We start from the raw sequence: 18,636 nt of genomic DNA, 5'->3' as shown, positions 1-18,636 counted from the left end.
GGCAACTGTTCTACCCACAGCCCCTTGTTCCACTGGCACCTGCACTACCACTGCTCCTTTTAGAAATAAAAATCTTGTAGAGGACATGGCAAGTATTTCCAGCCAATCTCTCATATAATGTAACCTAGCGGCTTCACCATGCAGAGCAACTGGGGCAAAGTCCTTCAGACTTGTGTCTGAAAAGCCAATAAACATTAGATTGAATGGTTTCGAAACGCTGTGCAAACTGCTTTGCCTGCTTGCCCGCAGCCAGGCTGTGCAGTGGTTCGTCTCACTAACAAGTCTCCCCGCATCCTTTCTAACAACACTGTTCAGATTGGTTATGTGCCGTGCTCTCACCAGCAGTACTGAGTGCTCTCCTGGCCATGGTACTACGACAAGAATATCCAGGTGTTGGGTTTAGAATGTGGATTGAATATGAACCACCAGAAAGACAAAAGCAATAGTAGTTAGAAGGAATACACCAGAAGAAACTAGAGTGAAGATTGAAGTGGATGGGGTCATGCTGCACAAGTAGATACATTTACCCGATTAGATCAAATGATAACAGAAGATGGTAGATGTGGTGTAGAAGTTGGGAGGATAGAGATAGCCAGATGCAATTTTGTAAATATGAAGCATTTGTTAACAACAAGAAAACTCAGCTTGTAACAGAACAAAGAAGCTCATACGATGCTACATTCTGTCCACTTTCCTTTGCCTCAGTCACCTGGACAATAAATATCCATGGCAGAAAATCGAGGCCTTTGAAATGTGGATGCTCGGACCTCTGCTAAAAATTCCATATGCAGGATGTAAGACAAATGAAGAGGTGCTTGAAATAGCAAGAGCAAAAATAATTCTTAAAAAGAGACATCCAGAAAAGAAAATGCCAGTATTCTGGCCATTTGAGCAGAGCTAAAAAGCCACTTATAGAGGGTAAAGTGGAGGGCAACAGAAAGAGGGGTTGACCGGGGCATAGTTGGATGACAGGCTTCACAGATGAGCTATGGTGGATATGTGAAGGTGGTGCAAGGCAGATGTGCGTGACAGCATGATAGCAGATTTCTTGGGAGGAGTAGCTACAAGCCACAGCAGGTGCAGGGAAGGACCCAGAAAGAGCAGTTAAGCTGATACTCTGCTTACCATGGCTCAGCTCTAACAGTAAAGAGCAGGTTTTCTCTGAAAAGGGGAATGCTGAGGGGAGATGATAAAGACCCTTAAAGGAAGCAAACAATTGATTACCACAGTTTCTGGAGCCTGGGGTCGGAAGGTGCACAGACAGTTTAGATTTTAAGTGCTTTGTGCAGAGGATGATGAATATGTGGAATGGACTGTTAAGAGTGTGACAAGGTTTAACAGAGTTGGATAGGTATCTGAAGGAGTGGGCAATTGGAGCAATGACATTTTGGGAGCAGCTAGGTGTGTCCTTTCCTATGTGATGTTTTGATACAAGTTCTCCAATTTGCTGTGTGGACGCATTCAATCCTGCACAAATGATTGTCATTAAAAGATGCTAGCTAAGGCCGTAGCATTGACATCATACAAAGGTGAATATCACCCAGCTGGTCTCACCAGAAGCACCTCGGTATCCTTTTTCACGATGGTTCCCATTTGCTAATGCTTAGAAAGGATCTCTTCACAGTAGCGGAGTGCAGAGATACTTGTCACCTGATGCGATGGTGCAGCCTCCACTCCTACCTTGTGACTGAATATTCTGACGGGGTAATCTGCATTTTGTAATCCTTGATTGGAAAGCACTCTCTCTATGTATCAAACTGCACTGTGCTAAGGTGTGCTGTTATTCTTCTGCAGCTGTAATCATTGCCAGTTTGGGGCAAAGTGTTTGCCTCCTCAGGCGTGTGAACATGTTGAGGTATGAGGAGACTACCAGGAAGAGGATTTTTAAAAACATTGTTTAAAACGCAGGACGATACTTCTGCTTACATGAAGGCAGTGCGAATTGTGCTTTCTGTAACTGTTTACATGGCCTTACTTCACGTTCACTGTAATCACTGACACTGACCGTAAGCAACAAAGTATATGCCAGGGCCTTGCTTGATGCACAACTGTATTTATAAACCTTGAAGACACGGTGTCTACACCAAATGTGGCCTGGATGCTCAGGAATTAGTGCATGTTATTCTGTCATTCTCACTGGAGCCCCTCCTTTTGGGGATAACTGATTTAACTTTCAACTAACTTTCTCTCCCCTCCCCCTTTTTTTTGTTCCTAGCACTTCGGGCAAAGTTGCTGAAGCACACCAGATTGAATGTTGTAGCCTTTCTGAATGAACTCCCAAAGACACAACATGACATAGCCTCCTTCGTGGTGGACGTAAGCACACAAACAGTAAGTGAAGAGCTGCTTGTTCTGCATGGCTATCCTGTTAATTAGTTCCCTGTGCAGTCTTCCATGACCTCCCTCTGCCCTCCTTCCCAGAGGCGTTTAGTCCTAGGGGTGGGTGGTAATGATGTATCTGAGTGGCTGTTCTTCGTACATCAGTATAAATACTGAGTGCCAGCAAGCTGTTTGACTTGTTGGTGCTCACATCCGAGCCTTGTCCTGCCCCCACGCGTGAGATTTCCAGCAATGTTCATGGGACAGTGATAGGGGGGCGGAACTCACTTTTTTCCCCCTACATTAACTCGGAATTGAGGTCAAGTGCAGTTCCCCACTACTGCCCTGGCTGAGAGCAGGTAACTGCACAGCCTAGGCATCTAGCCAGCAATCTACTGCTCTGTATGACTCAGTTGTGCACTGGGTGGGCATGAAGACAGTTAGGGGCAAGGTGCGTATTGAACTCAGAAACTCCCTGTCTCTTGAACAGCTCCAGTTTTTTGCTTCCACTCTACCCAGAGTGGAACCCATTCCCGGTGTCTCTAAATCTCTGTGTTTAAAAAAAAGTTACCCACCATTTGACCTTGTTCCCACATTCCCTTGTCTTGCAGTTGTGGCCCATTCACTGACTGAGGAGCCCTTTTTTGCTCTATGTTTAAACAATTGTGCGCATTATGTTATAGTTGACGTGGATGCAATTCAGCAAGCATTCTTGTTGGCTGAGGGCTGGTGGTAGGAGTAATAAAGGGAAATACCGTTGTGAACTGATCGCTATTTGTTTTATCTTTATCAAGAATGCAGGCCCACATCCAATGTCCTTTTTTTAAAAATCAGTGCTTGGGATGCAAGTATTTCTTGATATTATTGCCTATCCTGAGTTGGTTCCTGAGTAGTGGGTAGCGAGCCTTCTCCCTGTACTGCTGCAGTACACCTTCTGGTGAAGGTGGCTCCATAATGCTATATAGGCAAGGGAGTCCCAGAATTGTGGCCCAGCAGCAATGAAGGAGCTGCTGTGTGATGTAGGGGTAGCACACACCGCGAAGTTTAGTTTCTTTATGCATGATGTCTGTCTTTTGGTTAAGCATTTGATGAGCTGTGCATTCTGTTGTGTGTTCTGCGGAGAGAACAGGTTGTGTTTTGTTACAGAAATGATAGAATGGCATGGATGTATCAACTAGAGCTATGTGGCACAGCTTATGGTGCCAGTGAGGTTATTCTCTAAACTCTCCGCGCTCTGTATTTTCCAGCTGAGACCCTGTGCAGCTCAAGTGTCACCCTTCCCTCACTCAGCCTGCCAGCATGGGAATCTTTCCAGTGACGTGTAACCATTCAACATAGGGACCTTGGCTGATTTTTTAAAAAGATTTATTCATGGGGTGGGAGTTTTGCTGGCAAGGCTAGCATTTGTTGCCCATCCCAGGTTTTTGGGTATTGTCGCTGGACTAGCAATCCAGAGACCCAGGGTAATGCTCTGGGGACCTGGGTTCGAACCCCGCCACGGCAGATGGTGAAATTTGAATTCAATAAAAATCTAGAATTAAAAGGCCATGAAAACATTGTCGATTGTTGTAAAAGCCCATCTGGTTCACTTAGGGAAGGAAATCTGCTGCCCTTACCTGGTCTGGCCTACATGACTTCAGACCCACAGCAAGAACAAGGGCAATTATGAATGGATAATAAATGCTGGCCTAGTCAGTGACACCCAAATCCCATGAATGAATAAAAAATATATAGTTCCAAGTGAGGATGGTGTGCGACTTGGAGGGAACTTGCAGGTGGTGGTGTTCCCATGTGTCTGCTGCCCTTGTTCTTCTAGGTGGTAGCAGTCACGGGTTTGAAAGGTGATGTTGAAGGAGCCTTGGTGAATTCCTGCAGTGCATCTTGTAGATGGTACACACACTGCTGCCACTGTGCACCAATGGTGAATGAATGTTTAAGGTGGTGGTTGGGGAGTCAGTAAAGCAGGCTGCTTTGTCGAACTTCTTGAGTGTTGTGGGAGCTGCACTCATCCAGGCAAGTGGGGAGTATTCCATCACACTCCTGACTTGTGCCTTGTAGATAATGAACAGGCTTTGGGGAGTCAGGAGGTGAGTCACTCGCCACACAATTCCCAGCCTTGGGCCTGCTCTTGTAGCCACATTATTTGTATGGCTGGACCGGTTCAGTTTCTGGTCAATGGTAACCCTCAGGATGTTGATGGTGGAGGATTCTGTGCTGGTAATGCTGTTAAATATCAAGGGACGATGGTTAGATTCTCTCATTAGAAATGGTAGTTGCCTGGCCTAAATGTTACTTACCACTAGCCTCAGTTTAACATCGCATCAGAAATATGGCAGGGCAGCGTTCCCTCAGTATAGGTACTGAGAGTGTCAGCCTAGAATTTGTACGGAGCTCTCTGCAATGAAGACTTAACCCCATAACTTTCTAACTACGTGTTGAGATTGCTACCATAGAGCTATAAGTGGCCCATATATTATAGTACGCAATAAAATAACCTTTGGTTTCTGTTTCAGAATACGTTGCTCTGTTTTACTGTACATGGAGTTTTCAAAGAAGGTGCGTAAACTTAATAAATTCAGGACTTAAATTTTGAAAGCAAACTTTTTATTCAAGCTCTTGGAGAGTAACGCTTTGCAATCCTTAATTTTCCCTCAGTCGATAGTAAATCCAGGGAATCTGTGAGGGCCTTCTCCAGAGTGTTCATTGCCGTGCCTGCTGGGAATGCAGGGTAAGATTTTTTTTCCATACGTGAATATGCCTGTGGGCTGGAGGGCACTTACTTGAACCTGGGGTCGAATTGGCTCAAAAAGGGAGATGCGATAAAGGATTAAAACCAGAACCTACTGGAAGACAGAAATGGACAGATTTCTGGATACCAATGACACTAAGGGATATGGAGATGGCGCGGGAAAGTGGCGTTGAGGTAGATGATCAGCCATGATCTAATTAAATGGCGGAGCAGGCTCAATGGGAAATTGGCCTACTATATCCCTGTACCTCCTATGGAAGTACACAGCAGTCTGGTGAGCTTTCAGGAGAGAAAAAAATATGCGTTTATGCATCATTAGAAGTGATTTCTCCAGCCGGGGAGTAAACTTCTCCTGTCCTTGCTGCACATGTCGCATTTCCACTGTTTTCTGAGTTGCTTTAACATTTGATTTTCAATATTGATGCCTTTAATCGGGGAGCAAATGCAGATGTTGAGTCACTGCTTTCTTGGCTTGTTTGCTACATTGGGCTGTTTCTCCTCCATGTCCCTTTAAACAGGCTCTGCATTGTGAATGACCAGCTGTTCATCAGGAACGCCACCACCGAGGAGATCCGTAAAGCCTTTGTGACCCCAGCACCCACGCCCTCCAGCAGTCCAGTGCCCACTCTCACTGCACCGCAGCAGGAAATGCTGCAGGCTTTCTCACAGCAGTCGGGCATGAACATAGAGTGGTCACAGAAGTGAGTATTAAAGATCGCAAAGGAACTCCCGATCCCTCCATCTGCTTTGTTTGACCTCTCGCTTTAAGTTTCTCCACTTACAAAAAAAAGCATTTGTTTAAGATCTGTCCGTTGTGCATTACGAGTTTTAGACATCAGTCACTTTTAACCATTTATGCTGCATTGTCAGATTGTTGGTGGATGTGCAATGGTTATAGCCTTCAGTTGGAGTATTGTGTTTGACTTTGAGCACCACACTTTAGGAAGGATGTCAAAGCCTTGGAGAGAATGCAGAGGAGTTTACTTGAATGGTACCTGGGTTTAAGGGACTTATGGAGAGAATATAGATGCAGGGATTGTTCTCCTTAAAACAAAAGGTTCAGGGGAGATTTAACAGAGCTGTTCAAAATCGTAAGGGGCTTTGATAAAGCAATGAGGGGCGAACTGTTTCCACTGGCAGGTTAATAATTAAAACAACTGGCAAAAGAACTAGGGGCAGATTTTTTTTTTTTTACATAGCAAGTTACTACGATTGGAAACACATTAACTGAAGGGGTGTGAAACCATTCATGGGATGTGGGTATCTCTGGCTAGGCCAGCATTTATTTCCTATCCTTAGTTGCCCCTTGAGAAGGTGGGGGGTGAGCTGCCTTCTTGAACCGCTGCAGTCCGTGTGGTGTAGATGCACTCACGGTGCTGTTAGGGAGGGAGTTCCAGGATTTTGACCCAGGATGATGGGTTGAAAACGGCTGGCCAGCCCTTCCAAATGATTTCCCTCTAAGATTCTATGACCGTAATGGGAATTTTAAAAAAAAATCAATTGTTTAATGTTTAAGATTTCAAAACCTGTATCTGTTCGCTGAGCCACTCCATTGTGGAAACTCGTGTAACGCTTGAGAACAAGATGCTGTGCGCACCTTTGGTTGAATGTTTTCCTGTCACGCTCGCCCACAGTGATGAACTTTCCAGCAAGTGCTGAGATGGCAATCGGGATTAGTAACTCTTTGGTAGTTGTTTTTTGTTCATTGCCTCCCAGTAGGGGTTAAAATCTGCTTGCTCGACACAGCCTGGGCTACAAATCTGGGATAAAAGCAAAATACTGCGGATGCTGGAAATCTGAAACAAAAACAAACATTCGTGTCATTGTAGTTGCTACAAACCTGGGAGTTCTGACCTGAAACTATAACTGTGTTTCTCTCTCCAGAGATGCTGCCTCACTTGCTGAGTCTATTCTGTTTTTATTTCCAATTTCCAGCTGGGTAGTATTTTGCTTTAGTGCCTCGTGACTTTTGCTACAATGACAGCTAGTTAAATTAAGTCTCTAGTTATCATCCTCTGCAATGCTGTCGTTTGCACATCCTGTTTCTGTAGCAGACAGGGATAATCCCTTGGAGTACTGCTTTGCAGGGGTGTAAATTGCACCACTCACTTTTCCAGAGCCGCATCATCGATTTCAGGGTGAAGGGGAGTCAGAGCCTATCCTGACAGGCAATGGGCACTAGGTACACCCAGGGCAGCCCACCACAGGGCACACACTCACGCAGACACGCGCACTGGGAACCAGTCCACCTGACCAGCTCGTCTCTGGACGGTGGGAGGTAACTGGAGCACCGGGCGTAAACCCACAGAGTCACGGGGAGAACGTGCAAGCTCCACACAGACAGACAGACACACACGAGTTCAGGATCGAACCCAGGTCCCTGGAGCTGTGAGGCAGCAGCACTAACCGCTGTGCCACCATGCTACTTTTTTTTTTGCTTTAGTACCTCGTGATTTTTGCTACAATGACAGCTAGTTAAATTAGGTCTCCATTTATCATCCTCTGCAATGCTGTCGTTTGCACATCCTGTTTCTGTAGCAGACAGGGATAATCCCTTGGAGTACTGCTTTGCAGAGGTGTAAATTGCACCATTCAGGACAAATTACACCTTCAGCCACAAGTATACTTCACTGAACCAGTAGACTGTAAATGACGGCTGGATTAATTTTAGTCTGGAGTCAGGAGCGGCTAGCACAGGTCACAATGAAGCAGTGTTTTTGTACTGTTATAAATTGCCCCTTTCAATCAGACAGAAGGAGAAAGAATTACATTTTAAATTGAAATATTTTAGCACCTCTGGGTTCCTGGTGCCTTGATAGTTCCCTACCACAGGAGATTTCATGCTTTGAAAAGCAGAATACACGCTTATTGTCTCTGATTTAGCATTTATTGACAAATGAGGTAATGGTGCTGAACCTCCAGGCCCATGAAATTCAAGTAAAACTAGCCAGTGAGGAAAAAAACCCCCAACACCAATGGAACTGGGTGGCCTGAGCTTCATAATCAGTGTCATTGTGCTGGCAATGACACATCAGCCAGCCAGCCAGCCCGCCCTTCCCCTTAAACTCTCCTTCACAGTGGGAGCAGAGGAAGTGCCCACTTGCGAGCCTCACAATAGTGTGATTGGAAGCTTGTTACAAGTGGCATAGTGGTATTGTCACGGACTGGTATTCTACAGACCCAGGGTAATGCTCTGGGGGCCCTGGTTTGAATCCCACCACAGCAGATGGTGAAATATGAATTCAATAAAAACCTAGAATTAAAAGCCTAATGATGACCATGATATGCCCATAAAATCCCATCTGGTTCACTAATGTCCTCTGGGGAAGGAAATCTGCCGCCCTTACCTGGTCTGGGCCTACATGTGACTCCAGACCCCACAGCAATGTGGTTGGCTCCTAAAAATGCCCTCTGAACAAGGGTAATTAGGGATGGGCAATAAATGCTGGCCTAGCCAGCGAGGCCCACATCCCATGAACGAATAATAAAAAAAAACAACTTCAGGTCTAAACAGGAGAGCAGCCCTTGTGCCTCACAGCTCGATCATATCCAGGCTAGTGCAGCACTGTCAACCTGAGGAAGCGATAAAAAGAATGAGACCAATCATAAACCTGTTTAAAGTGAATGAGGCTTTACTTATCTCAAGTGAGATCCATCAATATAGATTACATTTTTAAACTGAAACAAATAAGACTGAGTGTCTAATAATTTACAAGCCGTAAAATCAGCCAGATTTGTCACTTTGAAGTCTTTGAAGTACGAGTTCAGAATCGGCACCCGTGTGAATGAAAACCGACTCAGTGCTATCTCTTTAGCAGATAGATACTGGGGTTTCATGTTTGCTGCTGCCTATCACCTGTGTGAATCTTCTAAGCTTTTATATAGCAAGAGATGGGAGATATCTCAGTGGATCCCCATCCACATTGGTCATTAACCCAATCCACTGAGATCAACAATGTCAGTACAAACTATTGAATCTCCAGCAGACATGCTTGTTGTAGGCTGGGGGTGGAACTAGACCGTGTTTGTCCTGAGGTTAGGCCTGGGACGCTCAAAGTCACTGCTGGAAGAATGGCGTCAAGCTGGATGCCAGGGTGGGAGGGTAGAACAAGAACCGAAGTGGAGCAGGAGCAGAAACATGCCCAGAAAGGCCAGGGTACAAGGAAAATGGCAAGAGGCTGAATTGTGAGCTGGACAGTCCAACTGGGGCAGCTGTGGCTTGAGCTGGAAGATAGGCTAGGGTTGAGGTGAGATGGCCAGCTGTTAGTATAACTGAGGGAAGATAAACCCAGCAATGATCAGGAAAACAAACAGGCTAGGGCTCCGTTCTTTAGACAAGAGAAAACTAAGAAAAGATTAAATTGAAGGTGTTCGGTTCAATAGGGCAGATGTAAAGAAAATGTCTCTGTAGATGTTGAGGTCCATGTACGTGGATCACTAAAATGTAGTGGTCAGATGCAAAAGAAAAAATCAAAAAGGCTGATGGAATATTAGCCCTTACATCTGTTTTGCTACAGCTATCGATTAGACCACATCTGTACAGTTCTGGGCACCACACCATAGAAAGAGCACAGTGGCATTGGAAGGAATGCAGCTCAGATTCACCAAAATGTTCCCAGAGCTCCAAGGGTTAAATTATGAGGAGAGATTGTGTAAGGTATTCCCTGGAATATAGAAGGTGAAGGGGTGATTTGTGAGAGGGTTCCAGGATTTTGAAAGGACTTGTTAGGGTGGATAGAGGAATGCTTTTTGGCTGGTCTGAAACAAGTGGACACACTGGAACCTTAAAATCCAGAGCCAGGCCGTTCAGGCAGAACAGCGGAACTGTGGAAAAATCTTCCACAAAAAAGCAGTAAATGCTCAATTCATGATTTTAAATCTGAGGTTGATATATTTTTGCTACCCTAGAGCATTAAGGGATATGGAATCAAGGCGGGTAGATGGAGTTAGGTAATAAGTAACTGCGACCTCACTTGATGGCCTCTTCCTATTCCCGCGATCACTTGTCCTGTATATCTTGCCAATACCCGTGCCTTGACTGTTTTCCACACTCCTGCTCCCTCATCTTTTCCCTAATTGGACTCCGAAATCTCGTTTCCCTCTCTTTCCTCTAGGTGCCTGCAAGACAACGAATGGGACTTCAATCAAGCTGCCCAAATCTTCACACAGCTTAAGGTTAGTTTATTAAAACGTTTGCGTACGCAGAATTGGAGACCAAAAACTCCTGAAAAGACCCTTGTGCCCAGTGGGATAATCCAGTTGAGCCACTTTGAAGGTAAAAACCCAGAGTTTAGTTTAATTCCCCCTGCCCCATATCCGATAAATTTCTCCTCGCGTACAAAATTTGCAAGAATAGTTCTTTTCCTTTGGGCGAGGTGACTGCTATCTCTTTACCTCCAATGTCACATGTTTGAAATTCATCTGTGCGGAGGGCGAATTTTGCCTTCGAGGCCCTTTCAGGGGTCCTGATCCTTAAGACTCTGCACTGCTTTTTATAGCTTTGAGCACAGGCCGGTGGATATGCTGCGCCCCAACCTTCCTCAGTGCCCAGTTCACCATTAAATCTCCCACATTGACCAGCAAGCCGCTCGGTCGACTGTGAGGAGGCAACTCGTAAAGGTGTAGCCATGCATATGATACAGTGCATTACCTGTTCGGTAATGTAGATGTCTGCCTATAAGTCGACATTTTGAAGCCTTGAAAAATCCCTGCCGGAGACGGGGGTTGACTTAAATATCGAACATAAAAGTGAACCGCCAGCGTGGATGTGGGTGCTTGTCATCTTTGTCGTTGGCCGCGTTGGGTCTGCCCTGTCCGTGCATGTCTTAAACTCCCACGCGTCTCCACAGCCTGTATGGCCTGCTTGACACCCCTTGCACGCAGTTATAAGGCACCGGTGAGTAAAATACCTATCTGTGGAGATGAAAAGCTGAGACTGACCACTAATGTGAGTGTCGCATGTCGTGTCTAAAAGGGGGGGGGTGGTGAACAGCATGATTTTTGGGGCGGAGAAAATTGATTCATCTTATCTGCCAGGTCGACTTATACACTGCGATATATAGTAGTCAGCGAGGCAGAAGACTACGAACCCCCCCACCCTCCCCCTCCCCCATCGTCTGAGGACAAAGAAGGCTTTGGGGTGTGCCAGGGAGCAATGGGGGGGGGGGGTAGAAAAGAGACCATTCTTTTAAATCGCTGTGTGATTTTTTTTTTCGATGCTGTTTCTCTGAGCTACGGTACCATAAGCAGAGCCTCCTCGATTCATTACACTCTTTTTTTGTGGTTTTAACTGTGCTTTTTTCCAGGCCGAGGGAAAAATTCCTGAAATAGCATTCGTGAAGCAGCTATGAAGAAAAGCAAGTGTTACACTACCCCTTCAGATCTGAGACTAAATAGCCTTAGGAGCCGGGTCTCTGGATTTTTTTTTTTAAAAAAAAGAGCGAAATGCCGACTATAAATGATATACGTTAAGTATAATGTGAACTTTTCTTGCCACCAAGACTAACGATTTTTAAAACTATTGCACAGCAGTTCACGTTTCTAAGTCCAACTGTGTAGATGTTGTTATCAAAGTCCAGTGTAGCTTTTTGATTTATGTGTTTCGTCTGTGACGTGCCAGTGTTTTTGAAATGGGTTTTTTAGTGGAGTTGGGGGGGGATAGTTTTGCTGAACTTCATGAGTAATATGGAAGTATAAATCTTATTTTCCACCTGGCTGACAATTGGGCTTTCCAGGCTTGGTTTGTCCCACAAGCTCAGCTCGCCTGTCCCAGTAACTTTGGTGAGCCAGGTGAATTCGGCGCTCCGTCTCGGTGTCCGTCGAGCTCCAGACCCTGAAACGGAGCTGCTACCTTCCCTCACCACCACCCCCCCCGACCACTCCCAGGACAACTTCATCCCTTTTTCTTTAAAGGCAGCCATCGGAGAACTGCACTCTTCGCCCAATTTCCCCATTGTGAAAATCGGCGGCGGGGGGGAAAGAGGCGAGGGAGGGAAAGGGTGCTGCACTGTCCGGCCCGGCCCGGCCCCAAACCAAAGCCGGCTTCGCATGAAGCGACTGAGCCGCGTCTCGTCGGTTTGAACTGGTGGAGAGGAAAACTGCTATGTTGGGTGGGTGGGGGTAGAATGTAGTGCTTCACCTTGACGCTAGACTGACCGAAGTCTGGGGCCCAATTCAACAAGCTCTTGTGCTGCCGCCTTCATAACTTTTACCCACTCCGAGCAGCAGATGATAACCTGCCCACTTGGATTCTCTGCCCCCCCCCCCCCCCCCCAACCCCAAAGGATTTTTCAAGAAGTTTTTGAGCAATTGTTTGTTAATTTTCTAAGCTTTAAATCCAGACTGACTCCTCTTCAGTTGTTCCATTCCAGCAAGATGGGCTCTTACCCCCCCCCCCACATTTAAAAAGAGTAGGAAAGTTTTCAAAAGAGAGACAAAATCCAGAAAACCCCAAACTTCTGACCTGTTCTGGGTGGGGGTAGATACAGAAGAAGCTAAACAAACAGAAACCGGTCACCCCCCAGCGATCGAATTGTCTCGGCTCTGACCTCATTCCCTTCACTAACCTTGAAAGTCTTGTTTTTTTTTTAAACCCCCCCCTTTATTCCTAACGATGCAAAGGTTTTCAGACACAGAGACACCTTTACAAGCGGAGCCCTTGTTCCCTTCCCTGGCTAGAACTGGTTCAAACCTCCAGTATTTAGTCACGACCCCTTGCTACGGAGGTGGTTGTGGGGGGGTGGGTGACCCCCCACCCAGGCGGAGGAGGTTGCTCCCCGCCTGTAAGAGAGGCCGTCAAAATTGTAAAATTTGGGCGGCTGCTTTTTTGAAAACAAAAATAAACACAGACACACCTTTAAGGTGCAGCAAATTGGATGTGTTTTCCCTCCAGGCCCTGGCTTGTCTAAACCATTCTGAGGTTATAACCTCAGCAGTAGGCCATCAAGCAATTGTGTCTTTCCAGTGCACTTTCACGCACCCAGAGGCAAATTGTGCGCCTTGCTCGTTGATTTGGTGAAAGGGGTTTTTAAGTTAGACGGGTGTTGAGTGTTGAGCCCAGAGCGATAGTGGGGCAGTTAGCAGAATATGCACCAACTGGTGTGGGCCTGCGGATCTGCCCTTTTTTTTTAGCTCTATTCCAGTCAATCTCATGGGGTCAAGTGCCATTTTGTCCAGTGTTGGAGGCTGACGAGCTTTCTAGAGCCCCTCGATTTCCCAACTTGGGCTGAATTCCTGTACTTTTGAGCAGAGCCGGGATATTTCCTGATCTGGGAGCCTGCTGATGTGTTACTACTCTGCATCATGGCTTCTCTTGATAGCCTAAGAGGTAGAGACAGCACCCGATGTCGCACCAAGTCATACAGACCGGGGGTTTCTTGGATCCCTGGCATCTGTGGAGTTCAGCTGATCTCAGTCGGGATTGCCAGTAGGGGAGCTGTCATTGACCTCTTCACCCTGGGTGAGGAAAACGGGGGGATGGGTGGGCAAGAATCAGCCAAGGCTCCCACTCCTGCTTGCTGTTCACTGTGGGCATCAGGTGAGGGCAGAACCAGGCTTGGCAGCTGCAGTGCCCATACCCATCCCCAAAGATTGAATAAGCTGCTGCTATTCCCTGTCCAGCGATTGAAGGCATTTGTTCTAAGTACTGGCACCAGAGGGCTGGCTGTATATCTGGGATTGAATCCCGTAGAATGGGTTTAGAATGAAAATTCTAGCCTCAGTGACATTGAACTTCACCTGGAAGTGGAGCGAGCACAAGTTAGCAATATCTTCAATGTAACAGTGCAGCTGGTGCATTGGCAAACATTCACAGGGCACTTCACAGCAGCTTTGTTCCAAAGTTTCGGGGGGAGGGGGGCTGTGGTGGTGAAGGTGTCGGGGTTGGGGTTTGTTATTTCGCAGCTCTCATTTCCAGAGTGTGTGTGTTTGTGTGTGTGTGTGTGTGTGTGTGTGTGTGAGAGAGAGAGAGAGAGAGAGATTGAGTACCAGTCTTTGTTACTTGGGGCTATTGTACTGCTAATGATTGTACTGCTAATGAACAAGGTGAGACTGTTTCATTTGTTGCGACCTTCCCATGCTTGAGAAAGAAATGTGGAATGCACCCTCCCGGGTGCAATATGTAGCATTTCTGCATTCTTCCCAGGCACTGCTGAAACTTACTGGATCAGTGGAACAGTCTCCCTTTGCATCATCTCTGAAAATTTCAAATGATTTGGTTTGGTTGGAGGTTTGTCACAAATCTTAAGACGTAAACACTTATCCACAAAGTGGTATGCTCTTGTTAATGAACTGTTTCAAAAGCAAGATGCCCTTCTGAAAGGCACACTTGCTGGACTAGCGCCTAACACTTTTCACACTCTTCCCCAAGAGATAAAAAGGGGAATGTTTTACATGTTATACGATATCTCCGATGGTTTACTCATCCACGGGAAACCGATAGAGCTCGCCCGGGTGCAGGTCACAGCGATTGCAACTGATTCCCCTATTCGAGCACAGACATATTAATGGCCTGCATCAAGCACCTACTTTGATCTGCTCTGGCATAGTGGTCAACCATCTCTCGCAAATAGAAATTGAAGCTGCCAGCTGCTGCTTGCTCAGATCTCAACGTGCATCGGAGAAAGGTTTTTATCAACACTCAATGCCCTGAGATGGGAGTAAATTGTTAAACCGAAGAAATATGCACAAGAAGCAAAGGTTTCAGACTGTACCCAACCGGGCAGAAAGTAACTTGCCAGTTGGATGCTGGATTTGTTCTCTCAACCCATAGAATGTGCCTCCAAGATTTGCATCGTTTGTGAATGAAGTTCAGAGCTTCGGTGTTGTGATTGGCACAGCCAGTTCCGCAGCCCCACAGAGTTGTTGATGCTTTATGAGAAACGTATACCAAAAAAGTCAAAGTCTCTCTGTGCCTGAACTCCTCACTGGGTGACAGCCGGTCCTTGCCATTTGTGAAGTGAAAATTTGGGGAGGTTTGGACCACAACATTTCCGATTTGGAGCATATTGTGAGAATGACAAACCATTGGCTGTGTTGATTTGTGAATATTGTGTGCCTTCCCTCCTGTTGGCTAAACGGTTATTGTGTGATTTGACAATTGGCAGGTGAGAAAAGGCCCATATTCGAAATTCCCATTTCCCTTAACAGCCCTCCTCCCTTCACCGTGTAAATATTTGCCCTCAGACTGCTGAGCCATCTGATTGGGAGCCCACCTCCTTTCTGCTCTCATCGCTGTGAAGAACAAAATACTTTTTTATTTTAAAAAAAAAAATCCATTATCCATCGGTTCACGCCATTCATTTATACATTGGCCAAACAAGTGGTGCTTCTCCTCATGTGGTAGCTGTCTGTCGAAGGGGGAGGAGTGATTTTCAACGTTCTACCCTAACTCATCTTCAGAAGGCTGCCACTGAACGTTGTTCAGTGACTGAAGGATGGCGTTCACCTCAGCTGTTAGATTTGGTACTTGTGCCTCAAAAAGACCAAGGTGGTTGTGTTCACTGTCGCTTTAAACTGGAGAAAGCTCGGGGTGGAACACAATCTTCTTGCAGAGAATCCTCTTTCAGGTGTAGCATTCACCATTGTAATTTATTACCTCCTGTCACCAGAGATGATTGAAAGTCTAGGAAAAGGTCTGGGAACTGGAGTTTCCCTTGGCCAGAGCAAGCCCAAAGCAATAGGAAGTGGCACTGTATTCTCAGAGCAGCCACTTCTTTCTCACTTGCGTGGTCTTTTTCTGAATAGACTAGTGCAACGCATGTTGACTTGTCTAACCTTTTCTCCCTACACCAGTCTTCCATGCTGGGCAGTCACTCTAACCAGTGTGTCTTCACCCTCGTTGGCAGACATTAGATGCTCTGTCAACAGGTGGCCCAGGGTACCTGCCCAAACTTGTGTTAGGACCGGCACTTCCACCATGTGCCAACTTTGCTGTCGTCGAGCGGAAGTGTAGCCCAGCGCAGTGGAAGGAAGTGCTGGTGACTTTCCCCCTCCCTAGTCCCCTCAGCTCACCCAGATAAAGAGCAAGATTGGCAGATTCCTGGGAGCAGGTTTCTTGCTACTGCACCGGGAGGTGTGCACAGCATGGAGTGACTTTGGGAAGAAGTATATTTAAATTGGAGGAGGTGGAAGGGAGGGAGAGAAAACTCAAAGTAAAGAAGTGCCTATTAGCCAACAGAACGGAATGGTTAATGCCCGTTATTGTGTACTGTGTTGGTGACATACATTGGACTGTTGTGTGATTTATTATTTTCCCCATGGAGTGGGGGAGTGGTATTGGGAATACTTTCCCCACATTTCCCCATGTCCTTCTCCTGTTTGGCCTTGATACCTTGCAGTCTGGAGGATAGCACCAGGTTGCTATCTGTGCCACACTGAGGCACTGACTGCTAGAAGTTGTTGGGGACTGATCCAGCCATGGATCACCACCTCCTGCTATCCCTTGGTCACACTGGGAGATTCCAAGGCCTCTGCTTTGATGTCTGTCAGTGTGAGCTGGTTCGTTGAGGGAGCTGAATGGAGGATGGCTTCAGCTTGCTGGTACTCTTTACACTTTGCACCATCCCTAGTTTGTTCTCATGCTTAAATTCCCTGGGATGTCATTTAATCGATTACCAGAGGTTATCGCAAAGACACCTGGCCTGCATGTTGTAAACCAACAGTTGGCAATCGATCTGCCAACAGGAGGAAGGTTATCGCTGGAGTCTTGTAATACAAGGGTGTTGCTCATATTTTGACTCCCTGTTCTATGCTTTCCTCTAAGCCCATCCATCCCACCCCACCCTCAAAAAAAAATACAGTTAAAAGCTTCATTGAATGTGGTTCCTTTATTATGGAAGGTGGCAGTGACTGGAAGCAAAGGCAGGAGTTACATTTCTGTAGGAGCATGAAAGATAGAAAATGTTCACCGCCTCCTGCAGCCGTAGGCCAAGGAGTAGCCTTGTCCAGTTTACTCCTTAACTTGGGATGTGGCCGGGTTCATCAACTTCCAGAATGTGCTGATTGAGTTGGATCCTGTCCAGTGCCTTGAAGGTGAAGATTTGAGTGGTGTGTGTAATTATCAACTGTTGGGGGAACTTTGCAGTTGGACCTTTCATTTCCCCCCCCCTATTGTGGACTCCTTTTAAAGTCATTTGTTGTTCTGCCCGAGTCACTTTTGAAGCTTTCCCTCCGATGCGGTCCTGTTTGGCGTGGGAACTTTTGAGAGTTGCTTGAGTAGTGGTTCCTGACAGAACTCGGCCGCGCCTCCCATTAACATCCTCCTGAACCAAGCCGCCTACGTCCTGTGATGTCCTGCCGTGGGCTTCCTGCTGATCACCTTCCATCCCCAGTTCGCTGTGGTCCCCACACCATGTGTCAGACACGTAGCCGGCTTCGGGCCACTGCGAGAGAATTTTGCAGAAGTGTCACAGACCCTTTTTTTTTTAGTTGACAGACTGCAAATGCGGTCTTTAACATTACAGTCCAGTGTGTGTCCGTATTTTTATTTTTGAGAGCTCATATATCTGTTTTAGTATCTTTCAATGAAATGTTAATAGTTCAATGGTTATTGAGCATTCTATAACTCAGTTGTTCCAGCATTGACCCACTTCCCGTAAAACTTCATTTTACCACGTTGTACTTTTATTCTGACTTTCAAAAGCACAGATCAGTGAATAATCAGCTTGTAAATAAAAGTTTTTTCTGACATTCCTTAAGTCTGCATTTATTTTTGTACATAATCGGAAGATTTAACCTTGTTTTAGGGGTTGTGACATGAAGGAACATGCAACCCTAATTGTATGGTTAGTATCAGTTAGAGATCTGTGACTTGGGAGCTGTGTGGCAGAGTGAGTACAGCACAGTCCTATCGAGCTGTGACTGTATCAGGGTGGGTACAGCACAGTCCTATCGAGCTGTGACTGTGTATCAGGGTGGGTACAGCGCAGTCCTATCGAGCTTTGACTATATCAGGGTGGGTACAGCACAGTCCTATCGAGCTGTGACTGTGTATCAGGGTGGGTACAGCACAGTCCTACCGAGCTGTGACTGTGTATCAGGGTGGGTACAGCACAGTCCTATCGAGCTGTGACTTTGTATCAGGGTGGGTACAGCGCAGTCCTATCGAGCTGTGACTGTGTATCAGGGTGGGTACAGCACAGTCATACCGAGTGTGACTGTGTATCAGGGTGGGTACAGCGCAGTCCTATCGAGCTGTGATTATATCAGGGTGGGTACAGCACAGTCCTGTCGAGCTGTGACTATCAGGGTGGGTACAGCACAGTCATACCGAGCTGTGACTGTATCAGGGTGGGTACAGCGCAGTCCTATCGAGCTTTGACTATATCAGGGTGGGTACAGCACAGTCCTACCGAGCTGTGACTGTGTAGCAGGGTGGGTACAGCACAGTCCTGTCGAGCTGTGACTTTGTATCAGGGTGGGTACAGCACAGTCCTATCGAGCTGTGACTTTGTATCAGGGTGGGTACAGCGCAGTCCTATCGAGCTGTGACTGTGTATCAGGGTGGGTACAGCACAGTCATACCGAGTGTGACTGTGTATCAGGGTGGGTACAGCGCAGTCCTATCGAGC

The 18,636-nt window shown here is 46.5% G+C and overlaps 2 protein-coding genes across 5 annotated transcripts in view; one reads left to right on the top strand and one right to left on the bottom strand.

The window, feature by feature from the left end:
* LOC121274594 (nuclear RNA export factor 1-like) overlaps positions 1-17,758 on the top strand; it is a 74,593-nt gene extending 56,835 nt beyond the window's left edge. The window contains exons 17-22 of one of the 3 annotated variants that reach the window (XM_041181925.1): positions 2,216-2,331; positions 4,833-4,875; positions 4,975-5,047; positions 5,587-5,769; positions 10,183-10,243; positions 11,374-17,758. In XM_041181925.1, the coding sequence (XP_041037859.1) occupies positions 2,216-2,331; positions 4,833-4,875; positions 4,975-5,047; positions 5,587-5,769; positions 10,183-10,243; positions 11,374-11,418 (521 nt within the window). In that variant the 3' untranslated portion in view covers positions 11,419-17,758. Of the gene's footprint in view, positions 1-2,215; positions 2,332-4,832; positions 4,876-4,974; positions 5,048-5,586; positions 5,770-10,182; positions 11,084-11,373 lie in introns of those variants that run through there. The other 2 variants (XM_041181923.1, XM_041181924.1) reach the window with 2 other exon arrangements.
* LOC121274595 overlaps positions 17,023-18,636 on the bottom strand; it is a 110,147-nt gene continuing 108,533 nt past the window's right edge. For both annotated transcript variants that reach the window (XM_041181928.1, XM_041181926.1), the window contains one exon: positions 17,023-17,448. In XM_041181928.1, the coding sequence (XP_041037862.1) occupies positions 17,023-17,448 (426 nt within the window). The remainder of the gene's footprint in view (positions 17,449-18,636) is intronic.

The sequence above is a fragment of the Carcharodon carcharias genome, assembly GCF_017639515.1.
Source record: "Carcharodon carcharias isolate sCarCar2 chromosome 37 unlocalized genomic scaffold, sCarCar2.pri SUPER_37_unloc_1, whole genome shotgun sequence".
NCBI lineage: Eukaryota > Metazoa > Chordata > Chondrichthyes > Lamniformes > Lamnidae > Carcharodon > Carcharodon carcharias.
The sequence above is the reverse complement of the archived record's forward strand: the minus strand, read 5'-3'. Positions and strand labels throughout refer to the sequence as shown.